Here is a 13,760-nt window from a genome sequence, read left to right as displayed (position 1 = left end):
CCCATTTCGTTTTTCGCGATTATCTCGGAAACTATGAGAGATAGAGCCTTAAAACCAATTTTGGGTTCCCTATAGGAAGATGGACGGCTCAGAATTACGTTTTTCCATGTCCTACACGCTATACAAGATAAATTAAATTATTTTTTCTGGCGATTTCGTTTTTCGCGATTATCTCGGAAAAATTCAGAAAAACGTTTGTATCATTTTTCTGAATAATCGACGACTGTTTTTGAAGCTCTCAATGGTTTGTACTTGGTCTCATTATCATGTACAGTAAATTGTTCCGTTTGTACTGCGATGGGAGTGGAAGTACGGAAGATGAGACGTACCCACATCAAAACTTCACGAACTACATATGGAATCCATTACGATGATTTTACGGTTGATAAAAATGGAATCAGGTGATTTGATTAGAATAATAATAATCATAATAATAATAATAATAATAATAATAATGAATCATTTTCGTTGGTACAAACTAGTACTAACGATTTAGAAGCTATCTGTATGTTTTCCTGACGTCCTTCAGACATTTAAGATTTTAGAAGCGGGTAAAGGATTGAAGGGGTTGATAAATGAAATGGAAAAATATAGTACATACAAGTACTATCCATGCTGAATCCTTGTTCATGAAAATTTTTTCCGTACCTTCATTTCCGACGCTGCACGATTTTTTCCGCACCCCTTACGTCTAGGGATGCGGGGTACAAACGAAAATGAATGTGGTACGTTCAGGTACTCACTGAGTACAATCGATACTATAAGAAAAAAAATCGATTTATCATACTTCGACTCCAATTTCACACAGCTGGACTTCTCAGGGCCGAAAAGAACTGAGGATTCGAAAGGTCTCCGGAAAAGTACGTCGCAGAACTGATTAGGACTTACCAGGTCAATCTAGGTCTGGAGAGATCTTGAAGACCTGTGTACGTCCAATCAGAACCAAATCCTCGACTCGGGTTGATTCAGACCATTACATAATAATTCAATGGATCAGTTGATAAATAAAAAAAATATTCAGCCGCTTCCAGTGTTTTAAAATGAAAAAAGAACGGGCTGAATAAATTTGTTATTTAACTTCACAGTCAGTTTTAGGAAAAAAAAAAAATTTTAATGATAAAAGTATTCAAATGTCTTTTCCGATTGTGTAGACATCTCTAAACATCGATACCCACTCTCGCCGCCTAGAAAAACATTGGTTAGAACCCACCGAACCATGAAATCATCCCCCCGACACGTGTATTACCCCATAATCTACTCGAGAACAAGGAAAAGACGAGGTGCAAAGCAATGAAGAGAACCCTACGGTGTCGTGTCGATATTGGTACTCGCCCACCGTCGGCTTATCGATTTCCAACCAGTTCGGTACACCAACGTCATATCTCGAGTAATAGTGGAGGTCCCCCTTTACAGACACCAAAATGCCTCGTGTGTACCAGGATCTGGTGGAAACCCTCCGGTAATGCGTACAGCCCCTATATAATCCCCCTCACCTCGTCGCCCCCCGGCCCCTCTGCCCAGGCGGGTCTCTGAGCCGAGGCTTCATACAATTTTGGCACATATCACTGATCCCGCACCAAGGCCTCCTTCTATAAAAGGAGTGCTCGCGTGATCCTCATGGGCATCGAATGATTTCTGGAAAGGGGGAAAAATCTAGGGATGGAGATATTTCGATTTGGAGAGTGGGAATGCATTGATGGGTTCGAATGGGGCTGAGATGTACAAATATATCTTTATATACATATGGAAATACATTTTTCCTCTCCCTTGATTGAAATAAGAGAAATAAATGACCGAGAAATGAAAATTTCAGGATTGATCTCGTCTTTTTTTTCATATTTTTATGGATATCTCAGGAAAGGAGAAGAAATGAGACTTTAAAAAAAATTGTATCATGTAATGAAGGAAATTTCTGATCCAAAATACTGCTCATGGACCATTTTTACTCCGTTACTCCCCCGAAAAATAATTAAAAAACGATTGCTCATTGCAATTCTCGTGTAATGACGAAAAAAATTATGAAATGAAGATATTTAAGGTTGGAGAGTGGGAATCGCTGAGATGTATAAATATATCTTTACATACATTTGGGAATCGTTTTTCCCTCTAGGAAGGAAAAAAAGAAATAAGTGAATAATAAAAATTTCCTGATTAATTTTCATGAATGACGAAAAAATCGTCGCTGACCTTCTCAATAAATCCAATTAAAAAATATACATTAGCCCACGGCAATGGCACCCTCTGTTTATCAATTGAATTACCCCTCACCTCGATTAATTAATTATCCCCCGTAATTAACGGAAATCAATCATGTGTCATCAATAATGGAGAGTGATTTGGAATTCAATTTTCGTCGGACCAGTGGAGACGTAAAAATAACCCATGAAATCGATCTACAGCCACTCGTCCCCGTTAATTGGGTATGTGATAATGCGACTGAAAATTCACCCTCCGGTTGAAAAAAAAAATAAAAATTCGAAAATAAATAGGAGAACCTTTCAGTCTGATTCACAATATTTTTTTACTTCTCAGTTACACAGGTAAAACATTGCCCACGGTTAAAGTTGAATGAATTGCCGTGTGAAATGAGTTTTGAAACGAGCCAAATTGAGTTTTCAATGTTTTCCCTTGGATATGGAGCCCACTACGTGAGTGTTCACTCCACATACAAAACCCGTTTGGCTTTGGTACCCCTCCCCCCTGCCCCCTCCTTATACTACGGCCATCGCCACTTGATCCTCTAGTTCCCATGATAACAAGACCAGTTTACCCACCTAGTTGAAATTAATCTCAGTATTCACAAATTAGAAGCGTCATTTCCTGGATACTCCAATTAAGGGTCAATAGGCATGGCTGAATTAATTAGATTATATTCGTTAGTCTAGTGAACTCTCATAAACAAATGTCAGTCGAATTTTTGGATGAGGAAAGTCAAGTTAAAATTGAAATTTTGAGAAATTGAATAATTTTTTTTATTTTCATTCAAAGATATTTTTAAAATTAAATCATTTTTTTTTCAAAATGTACCATTTGGTTAGCGTATTGATGATATCGATATTTCTTAAAATTTTAATTAATTCTTAAGAAATTATTGAAATTAATTAATTTTAAAATAACTTAAAAAAACTAAATACATGAGAAATTGCACAATTTCGTAACTTCGTTAATTGAATAAAAATTTATCGCATTCTCATACGGCAACAATATCTGTTTGAATGAATTAAAAAATTATTTATTAATTAATTTTTTTAATAAAATAAGGAATGGTTTCACGAAATGTTCTTTTTTTAGAGTTAAATATCGCAGAAATTATGTAGTACAAAAATCTACAAAAAATTCACGGTATTCGCAATTTGTCAATCTATCAATAATTAATTTTTTAGGAACATCGTAAGAACAATTCAGTAGCGAAGCGGTAAACCGGGTTAAGTCGATTTTGACTTTTGGCCATTTTTTGACAAATATCTCGGAATCTAAGAGAGATAGCAAAATTTTGCTCATTACCTTTTTTATAACCCTCAGTTGGCTCTACAAAAAAGGTCATGACAAAAAATTTTTTATCTCTTTTAGATTCCCAGATATTCGTCAAAAACTGGCCAATAGTCCAAATCGACTTGACCCGGTTTACCGCTTCGCTACTGAATTTTATCATGAGATGGAAAAATCGAGTTCGGGGGTATTTATTATCCCCGAAAAACATGTCGAAAATTTAAAGAAAAAGGTATTTTCCAGTATACCTTAAGGATGATTTAACCCCTCCCCCCTGTCGGCTAAAAAACCCTAAAAATCGTTTTCAATCCGAATCCTCCGAATTTCAAACTCTGGAATTTCGGCGGGAACCCTCACCCCCCCCATCCCCGCCAATAGGAGACCGCGTTCCGAGCGCGCCCTATCGTCAGCGTGCACTCACCACTCCTCTCCCCTCCCTGTGCGCAGAGTCGCGCGCATTGCGATCACACCATGACGTTGGCTGCGACAGCAATACCGTCGCGAAACGCACCCGAGTGAGACAGCAGCCGATGACGGTCCGGGGCAGCAGCCACTAGACGCACGTAGCGCCGTTACAACTCGACGAAGGTGCTCGCAGTTTTTCTCGTGTGTCTCGGGCCAATAGTGTAGTGCGCCACCGACAGCCACTTGGAATATTATAACCCAACAAAAGTACCTCTTTTTTTCCGTAAATCACCTCTTCCCCTCCTCACCCCGCGACCCCGTCTGCTTAATCACTCCCGGAGTCGTTTCGCGAGCCCCACGAGAACAATAATAAACCGCAGTGAATATCGCGTAAATAAATCGCATCGGGATTGAGGAAATTCCCCTGGGAGTGCCAATGAGGCGTGCAACATTACGAATGAACGACCAGTGGATTTAGGTAAATTGTGATTAATCAATTGTCGTTAGAAGTGTGTGAGCCACTGTTTGGGGTTATTACCACCGTCATTTCGCCTAACGAGAGACACCGCCATTGCAGCGTTTCCACGCCGCCGGCGTTACATGCTCTCTCGCACGACTCTTCCACTCGGCCTCTCCCCCTCGTAACATTTCCCCGAAAAATTCATTCACCTCGGTTTCGGAGTTATTTGAGAGCCCAATTCAGAGGGAGTGAATTTCCGGGAAAGTGAGTTTGCGACTGAATTCGGGGATTTCTTCTTCTTTTTTTTTATTCTAGTCGAGATGTGCCGGCGTGGTCGATTGTGTTGGGCACTCCAGTGTCTCGCGGTTGCAATGCGAAACCCGTTTTTTGCATGCAATAACCCCTGGAGTCACAGCGGAATGGGTTTATCTGGATTTTTATCGACTCCGGACACCTTCCCCACCCCTCACAGTGTCTCGCATCATTTTTTTTAGATAATTTTTTCCACGAGGAGGAGTGGGTGATAGGAGGAATCGCGCTATCGTGAATAACGCTCGATATTACTCGCTGGAAATTCTAGGAAGTTTTTTTCGGTCATTCATCCCGCAACTTTCTCACGAAAGAATTTCAAAGAATATTACCTTTGATCTCCTCTGTCTTGAATTCCACCGAATGTGGAAATAGAAGTGCGATGGAGAAGGGGAGGGGAGGGGGGAACTGCCGGCAGGTTTTCTTTTGTTCGTATTTATTTTTATTTTTCATTCCGCACTGCAAATGCAGTCTCGCTTGTATTTTTTTTTATTTTCTTTGTGTTCACAGCTGAAACGACTGGTGATTTCAGTCGTAGACTGTTAGGTGCATGCCAATTACCGTCTATTTACTAAAATATTCATTTGGGCGGGTTTTTACGTGCGATTAAACAAGTTATTAATTATTTCCCGGTTGATTGAGAGAAAATTCTGGTATTTGATTGGGCGGAAACAGGGAAATCACTGGGTTTATTTGAGTTTGAGGAAAAAATCGGGTGATTTCGCTTCTGTGGACGCTATAATTATTTATGAAATGATGCGTCTGGGAAAAAATTTCTGCGACTGCGTGAAAATAAAGTTACATGTGAATTCAGATTTTATCAACGCCGGAAAAATGAAAAATAATTGAATGAAATGTAAACCGGTTGCACTGTAAACTAGTGAGAACATTAGTCTTCTTTATTTTTCCCCCCCTACAATAGGAGGAAATATTGTTGTACGGGGGAAGGAGACGCGAATAAAGGGAGACAGAGCACTGAGAAAAAAGAAAACGAGACATGCTGGTGCTTGTAACGGACCAAAACCCGGCAGAACTCGTCCGCCCCTCTACAAACTTGTCCTCCCTGCTTCTTCCTCTTGCCTCGTGGAAAACCGGGTGTCCGAAGTTTGCCATTCCCCTCTATCTCTCTGTCATTGATTGGGTGAATGCAGCAGCGCAATTAGCATTATCGGGTTGAAAAAAATCCGGGAATGTCCAACTGCGACGTGTATTGGAGAAAAAAAAACTAATATAAATGATTATTGGGTACAGAAGTTGACGAGAGAGTGGAGCAAAGTGGATTTTTCTAAATGGAATGAAACTATTTCCACAGAATTTCATTTTTTTTTAATAATTAGAGATGGATTCGTATGAAAGAAAAACGATTTATGAAGTTGAAAAAATTGGGGGAGTCCTTTAACAAAAATAAACATTTCGAAAAATAAATTTGAGTTGCAGCAAATTATTCATTTTTGCGGGAAAAATATTCAAAAATCAGAAACGTATTTTTCTCGAAGTTCTGCTCCATCTACACAGAGAGAAAATTCACGAAAATTTACCCCCAAATTAGTTTTATTATATTTGGGCACTAGTTTTTGGGCACAACTGCACTAGTTTTATTATATTTTTTCCCCCAGAAATTGATTTCCACGTGCAATCTACTCACCCAAGCATTGAGTTTCGTAATGAATCCTTCTATTGGTTCTTAAACGACTCGAAAGACCCACTTCACCAGAAATGATAAATTATTCAAACATGAAGCAGTTGCATATCAAAAAGGGATTTTATTCCTCCACTCCACTTTACATTTTGTCCCAGCGAATGATGAATTATGAATTACAGTTGTGAATTTACAAACGTTGAAGAAGATATTATTCACTATCGGAATGAAAAGTTCATTTCTTTCAATTAATACTCCCACCGAATTGATCCCAAGTAATAACATTACTTTTTTTTTTATTTTCCTTGCAGTGCGAAGACAGAGCCTACCTGGGATCGTTTAAGAAGCACGTCCCCCGAGACCCCCCCAGCCAAAATCACACGCCTCACCTCACCCCTGTCCTCCTTATCCTCCTCCGTTCCCTTCTCCCCAAGTGTTAAAACACCACAGCGTTATCAAACGCGAGATAATATCAAACAGACTGTTGGATCTGGTATGGACGGTATGGATAATAAACCAGTGCTCAATGATGACCCCTCGGTCACCCTCACCATTCGTCTCATTATGCAGGGAAAAGTGAGTATTTACGAGATTTTCAGAGTGTTCTATAGCATTTTAAAAAAATTACTTATGAAATTTCGAGTACAATGTCCGGAATTTTCCCACAGTGACGAATTTCATCAGTTAATTTTCGGAATATTGAACAAAATTTATATTTTCACGTGCACTCAACAATTAAATTAGTTGACGACACCGATCTAATCTACTAAATCGAATTTAAATCGATAACTTTTTGAATTCAACTGCAGTTAAATACAAAATAATTGGAATAAATTAAACTGACTCGTGTGAACAGGATTTTATCACATAAAAATGAGAGATATAAGATATCAAGTCAAAAATTAAAAAAATAAATATTATATTTTGCGTTTGCCACAGCCCGCAATGCAAATGACAATTCCAATTAGAGTTAATAAAATGAAGATTTCAGTTTATAAAACATAAAATGGAATTCCCTCATAGTGAAAATAAAAGACTAACCTAAGTTTATGAACGATAAAGAACTGCTGTAACGAGCGTTCGACCGTTTGCTGCTAGCACTAAATACCGTAAGAGAGACTTCGTGGGTCAGACACTAGCTCTGGCGCGATCGTAACACCTTATCTCAAAACTTTTCATTAAAATTACACCTCAATATACATATCAATCACCTCCAAGAATGCAACAAAAAGCGGCTCCAATTTACCTCCCAAAAGAGGAGTATAAAACGAGAGATGAACTTTTATTTCTATTTTTACTATCGTCAGACAAAAGTCCTCAAAGAGAAAAGGCCTTTTGTGCTCCACAAAAAGCTCCCTGACCTTTGAAAATACTCCCCACACACTCCAAATGGAAATTCTCAATTAAATTCTACCTGATCAAAAAGTCTCATCCCCCCTCCCCGGAGATTCCGAAAAGATTGTCCAGGGGGAAAAAAAAATTGTTGCCATCGAGATGTGATTAAAGACATCATCCAAATGTCCGGAAGAATTAGAAAGCTCCGTTGAAAACAGAAGCACCGTACGAAGAATGCAGTAGGAAGAGTCGATTTCTTTGAAGAGAACATAAAATAAACCCGATGAATCAGACGCTCCTGTTGGCACGCTTCCTTACCCACTGAATGTTTTATTATTGACTCGGGTCATGGATACGTCTCTTCCCTCTTCGTGTCACCTCTTCCTCTCTCTTGCCGTGGAGAAATAACAATCGATCCTCGGTTGAAATTAAATAAGTCTCCTAGAATAATTGCGAACTAACTCAACCGAGAATTATTCAATTTTATCCCCCTCCGAATCAATGGAAATGGAGCTCTTCTTTATTTTATCACCAGCAGTGATGATGAATCGATCCAAATGAGGAACAAAGAGTGGCTTGAGCCAGTTGCATCATCGATCCTCTGCCTACGTGCATCACCGACGTACCCCTCGAATCCTCCTTCAAACTCTTGTCTATGTATTTCATATCAAGATTGAAGGACACTCACCGCATTTTACACACACGTAAAATTCGCCACCCAAGATCGTGCTAAAGTGCTACACGAGAATTATTGCACGTTTATGCATATCTCAACGATCCTCCATGCGTCATAAACCGAGCCACCTCCTCCTCCTCACCCCCCCCCCCTCTCTGTGTTCGTGGGATATATTCCATCACCTGGAGTAACACGAAATTCCAGCCAGCGTGAGGCCAGACGCACCCAAGTACTCTGAGGAAGGGTTTCCAAGCCCTTCCACCATCCCCTTCTATTTTCAACTACCAATGTTGGAGGCAAGAGCTTCCACGTCAAATCTCATTACACCCTCGTTTTTTCGCACCGACAACCACGACGAGGGAGCCACCACGGCTTCCCACCGTATTTTTCAAACCCCTTTTTTTCACAACCATCAACTCCTCTCTTTTTTTATCATATTTTCGTCCGCATTTCCGTTGAGCTCCTGCACTCAAGCATTATGACGGTTTTTCCACACTTGCGTGTCACTCGGGTTACGTAATTGTCATAGTGAAAGACGAAGCATTGGTTAATGCCTCTGGAGTTCTTTCTTCTTCTTGACAGAGGCTGAAGTGATTAGTCATTTTTGTGGTGAGGGGGGTATTGTTAGGCAAATTGGAGGATTTTACTGGTTTGTCTTCAGTCATTATCTCCTGACCGAGTCGTACGATTTGCGTGTGTTACGTCTCACTTTAAAGCTCAACAAAGAACCTGGAGATTGGAAAAGAATTTCACGAAATTCCACTCTGCTGATCTGCAGTTGTCAATGACGATGGGAATTCTTTTGTTACGAAATTGTCAGAGCGAAAGACGAAGCATTGGTTATTGCCTCTGGGTTTCTTTCTTCTTGACGGAAGTCGAAGCGATTAATAATTTTTTCTGACGAGGGCTGTCTCGTTAGGCAAATTGGTGGAATTTATTGGTTTGTCTTCAATCATTAGTGCTACGCAACCGACTGAAGCTATTTGGATGAGTTACATCGCGTTTTAAATGCCAACAAAAAACTGGGAACTTAAAAAAACCCGAAATTCCACTCTGTCGATCTCCAGTTATCAATGAGCATGGGAATTCTTTTATGGAATTCATAACAGCAAGTGACATGAACTACGTAAAGTTACTTCACACAATATTTTTCAGCATAATCCCCCTCCCCTTATCTCCACATGACACTGTCACATAACGAAGAATCAAGCCTGACTGCTCCCGATCAATCGATACCTTCTTTTGTATCATCGTCATGACCCAGTTGTCACTGGAGAGAGAGACCGAACAACAACAAACGAACGACAAAAAAAATGTATTGATGCACAAATAAACTTTTGGCAGTGCAGTGGCCACATTTTCAACCATTTTCAACACTCCACCAAGTGATACATATTTTTTAGTTTTTCTACCATGGATAATCGATGGCCCGATTAATCGAGGGCTGCTGCTGTGGCAGGCCATTTTTCTCCGGCTGATGCACAAGTCTATCCCCCGGCCTTTTTTTTTGGCTGAAATACTCTGAACTTCTAATAGGCTGGAGCAACGCCAAGACTCTTGGCTGGGGATCTTCTAGTCTGGCTTTTCAGAGTCTCTCGATTCCATTCTGTCGTTTCAATAGTCAACTGCTTCTTGGTAATCTGCAAGCCAAGTTAATTGTAGTGGGGAATGATATTTGTCTCATGAATCTTCAGGATTTTTCCTCTCGCATTATCGCAATAAATTCCATCAATTTTTCATTCAGAATTAACTCGCAGAATTACCTGGAGAAAATCAATTATTGCGACTCAAATAGAAATTCTTGACGAAACACTTGCAAAAACTAGCCGTTTGGCATCTCCTCGACTCCTCAAGTCTCGAAGCAAACACCAGAGAGCTATCGACCTGTTCCCACCTCGATATACCGTCTACGACCCGTGTATGACCTAGCAGTTACAGTGTTACAATCTACTGCCAACTGGCAGACGATTTTATCGTCGCATAAAGTACATCAATTACTTCACGCCCAGAAGGCAAAACGCCTTGTGTCTGCTCTATAACAGTGAATCTCAAGTCTATCCAAGCCTTGGAGACTAATCGTCTGATTCGTCGATTCAAAACGTCTCCCGTGCACTCCTCAATATCTCAAATCCTTACGATATTCACTCGCGACTGATCACAATCACCAGAAACAGTCCAACGAATTCTCCTCAATTTCTGGAGCTATCGATTCCACTGTAGTGCATTTGTATTCAAGATACTCACCGTGCATTTGTATAAATCCTATCGACTCTCCAGTATTCTCATCGCTCTCGTTATCTGCCCCTGTCCTTTTTTTCCCCCCTCGGCCCATCTAGAGTCAAGGAGGAAACATCGTCTAGTAGGGAGTCTGGTGGATTCCAGTTGGCTGGACTCGTGCCAGGGCCGCTGGCCAAGAAGCCTCTGCACTCTCGACAGATCCGTTAATAACGGACGTCATCGTTTTACCAAAAATGGACAATGATAGGTAAACCATTAGCCAGTCAATTGCAGTGTCTCAGCCTGCAGGCAAATACTCCTGAACTCAACTGTCTCATTATCAATAGGATAAATTGGATTTTGTAAACACGGCAATGTTATGAATTTCTCAAAGCCACTCTCCGATAAATTGGCATACTTCCAGGTACTCTTTTTCTCCCCCTCCTTACCCATTACCTTCTTGTTTCCAGCTATATTCGTTACTTGAATTCGCCATCGTATTACCTCGCTGATGATCCTTGGAATGGGATAAAAGCGACGTCGTTACACGTTGGCGAAACTAGAAATAGAAATATACCTGGAAAATTCAATTCCCAGTGGGCTACCGACTATTTTATGCGTTTTTCCCTCTGCTCCATTTTCACCAGTAGTTGTTGAAAAATAGTATTTCTTTGGGTGGTTAGAATCTGGGAGTCTTGTGTTAATGACCAGAACCAGTTACCATTCTCGTTAATCTTGTTGGTTCTCGGTCTACTCTTTTGTAAGCCGTCTTTTGTCACTCTTTGGTCTACATCTTCGAGAGATCATTGGCACGAGTTTGTAACTCGTTCCGGATTTGGTCTACATCGTAAAACCAATGTTGATGAGGCACTTGGGAGTATCCAATTTTGTCAACGGACGTGACACGTCGAGAATTGAATGCTCAAGACCACGTGGGGAAAGTCAAATAATTCTCCCTCATGATTTATGGTTACAGCTTGTGGCTGAATTGTCGTCGGGTCTAATATTTAGACACATTCTGTCTGATCCACTGCCGAGGTGCATTCTTCATCACGAAAGTTGTATGAATTATCCAAGTTACTTATCCGTACACTGAGGGATGAGCGAACAATTTCTCAGACAAATTGCTTGAGCCAAAACAATCGCTGTGATTTGAATTTAAAAGTGTCGAATATGAATAATTGATGTGAAAATATCTTTTCATCTTTTTGTTTTCAAGGAATATTTTGTCTCTGAGTTACAAGATTGCTCTCAGTAATTCAAAATGGGCGTCGTTCTCACGGTCTGCATGAGGCACAGCCTCTCCTAGCCCCCATCACAACTCCCCTCCTGCTTTACTGCGTTTAGATAAAAGTAGAAATAATTCCTCGAGGAAGTGGAGGAGTTAGTTAACATTCCAAGGTGTTCCAACATTAACACAAGCGGCAAAATCATGATGAGGATTAAGGGGTTGTTTGCGCTCAAGGCATTCGATATTTTCATGGTTCAACATCCTCGAGCTATCAGTCTTCTACTTTGTTGGTTGTAAAAACAAGTACTTCCATCCGCAGTTTCATCCAACCGGCTCTCCTTCCGTATACGTTATAAACCTAAGTAACGTACTTCTGTACCAAGTGTTCACGTGGTGTGGCACCTTAATTGGGGATTCAAACTGCTGCGTTTACAGTGGCATGCGCTTCGGAGATTGAACGGCCAATTTACATGATATACCACTCCATCCTCATCTTCTCCATTCCATGATTCTGTGCTCTCACCTCGCACTCCCCACCTCCATGCCACCCAATTTATCCAGCCAATCGGCAAATTTCCATCGTGAGACGTTGATCCGTCAGCGCTCAGTGATCACGTATACACGAATTATTTGTGTTAAAAACGAGGTAATTCGTATTTTTGTAGTGATTGCACTTTCGTGGAGACCTTGATCTGAATTTCTCACAAGAGTCCGAGTGAACGTTCACTCTGGACACGAGAAAATGTTGGCATTTGAGCAAGTTCCACACACCACGTGGCCTCTTCGTCCTAACTTTAGAGATGCATACCTAGGAGTTTTGGGGGTTTTGTGTCTGTTTTTTTGTCAAGTTCCTCTTGGGCGAGATTGTCTCGATCGTGACAAATGCTAGACGAGACCGAGTGTGCTTCTTTTATCACTCTGGACTAATTACAGCGCTGGAGGTATTTATTTTTGAGGTGTATCGAAATTTATGGGGAATTGGTTGCAACCACTTTCGGGGGATTTGCATTACCCAGAGTATCATAAAAATTATTTTTAGACTGTTTTCAATGGGTTTTGGCTTCTTAATGAGGGTGTTCAATGTTTGTTTTTTACAGGAAGTGGGAAGTATTATAGGAAAGAAGGGAGAGATTGTCACGAGGTTCCGTGAGGAAGTGAGTATACTATTGATAAAATCTACACTGAGAAAAAATAAACCGAATATCACGAAAATATTTCTCATATTTTTATTACGTATTTATTCATTTTGTTTATTCAATCGATTGCAATTATCGTTCTTATCATTTACACAATTGTAGTATAAGTGCAAAATTAAATTTGACTTTTGAAAGATAATATTCTCGAAACGATAAGAAGCGTTTCAAATGAGAGGAATTTTTCTAGATTTTTCATTAACAATGAAATAAGAAATCATGTGGCATCACAACGTAAGCAAGCCCCTTATTTGAATGGCCTGGCCCCCAGACATGATATAGTTGTCTGGGAAAAATAGTTTTGTGACTTCTCGTTGTTTTTTCATCCCAGTGTATTTATACCGGGCTCAACAAATCCACTTTCTAACCAACATCAAATATTTATCATCAACAGTCAGGCGCCAAGATAAACATATCTGACGGCTCGTGTCCAGAGCGAATTGTCACTGTGACTGGGCCAACGAACTCAATTTTCAAGGCATTTACACTCATTTGCAAGAAATTTGAAGAGTGGTGCTCGCAATTTCACGATGTACAGGGTGGTGGTGCGGGTGGTGGTGGTGGTACCACACGAACACCAATAACCCTGAGGCTCATTGTGCCAGCGTCACAGTGTGGCTCGCTCATTGGAAAGGGTGGCTCCAAGATTAAGGAGATAAGGGAAGTCACTGGTGCACTCATTCAAGTTGCCTCGGAAATGCTGCCGAGCTCGACGGAGCGCACTGTCACCATTTCAGGAACCAGTGAGGCCATCACCCAGTGCATATATCACATCTGCTGTGTCATGCTAGAGGTATGAAAAAAAA

At 40.5% G+C, this 13,760-nt stretch overlaps 1 protein-coding gene across 6 annotated transcripts in view; it reads left to right on the top strand.

The window, feature by feature from the left end:
* The window catches only part of LOC107036469 (poly(rC)-binding protein 3), a 122,021-nt gene that overhangs the window by 88,197 nt on the left and 20,064 nt on the right, over window positions 1–13,760 (top strand). For 4 of the 6 annotated variants that reach the window (XM_015254445.1, XM_015254444.1, XM_015254443.1 and 1 more), the window contains exons 1-4: window positions 4,032–4,372; window positions 6,614–6,878; window positions 12,859–12,915; window positions 13,349–13,747. In XM_015254445.1, the coding sequence (XP_015109931.1) occupies window positions 6,798–6,878; window positions 12,859–12,915; window positions 13,349–13,747 (537 nt within the window). In that variant the 5' untranslated portion in view covers window positions 4,032–4,372; window positions 6,614–6,797. Of the gene's footprint in view, window positions 1–4,031; window positions 4,373–5,071; window positions 5,092–6,613; window positions 6,879–12,858; window positions 12,916–13,348; window positions 13,748–13,760 lie in introns of those variants that run through there. The other 2 variants (XM_015254442.1, XM_015254441.1) reach the window with 2 other exon arrangements.

Source organism: Diachasma alloeum, unplaced genomic scaffold (genome assembly GCF_001412515.2).
Source record: "Diachasma alloeum isolate Michigan unplaced genomic scaffold, Dall2.0 Dall_scaffold_00209, whole genome shotgun sequence".
NCBI classification, from domain to species: Eukaryota; Metazoa; Arthropoda; class Insecta; order Hymenoptera; family Braconidae; genus Diachasma; species Diachasma alloeum.
The sequence above is the reverse complement of the archived record's forward strand: the minus strand, read 5'-3'. Positions and strand labels throughout refer to the sequence as shown.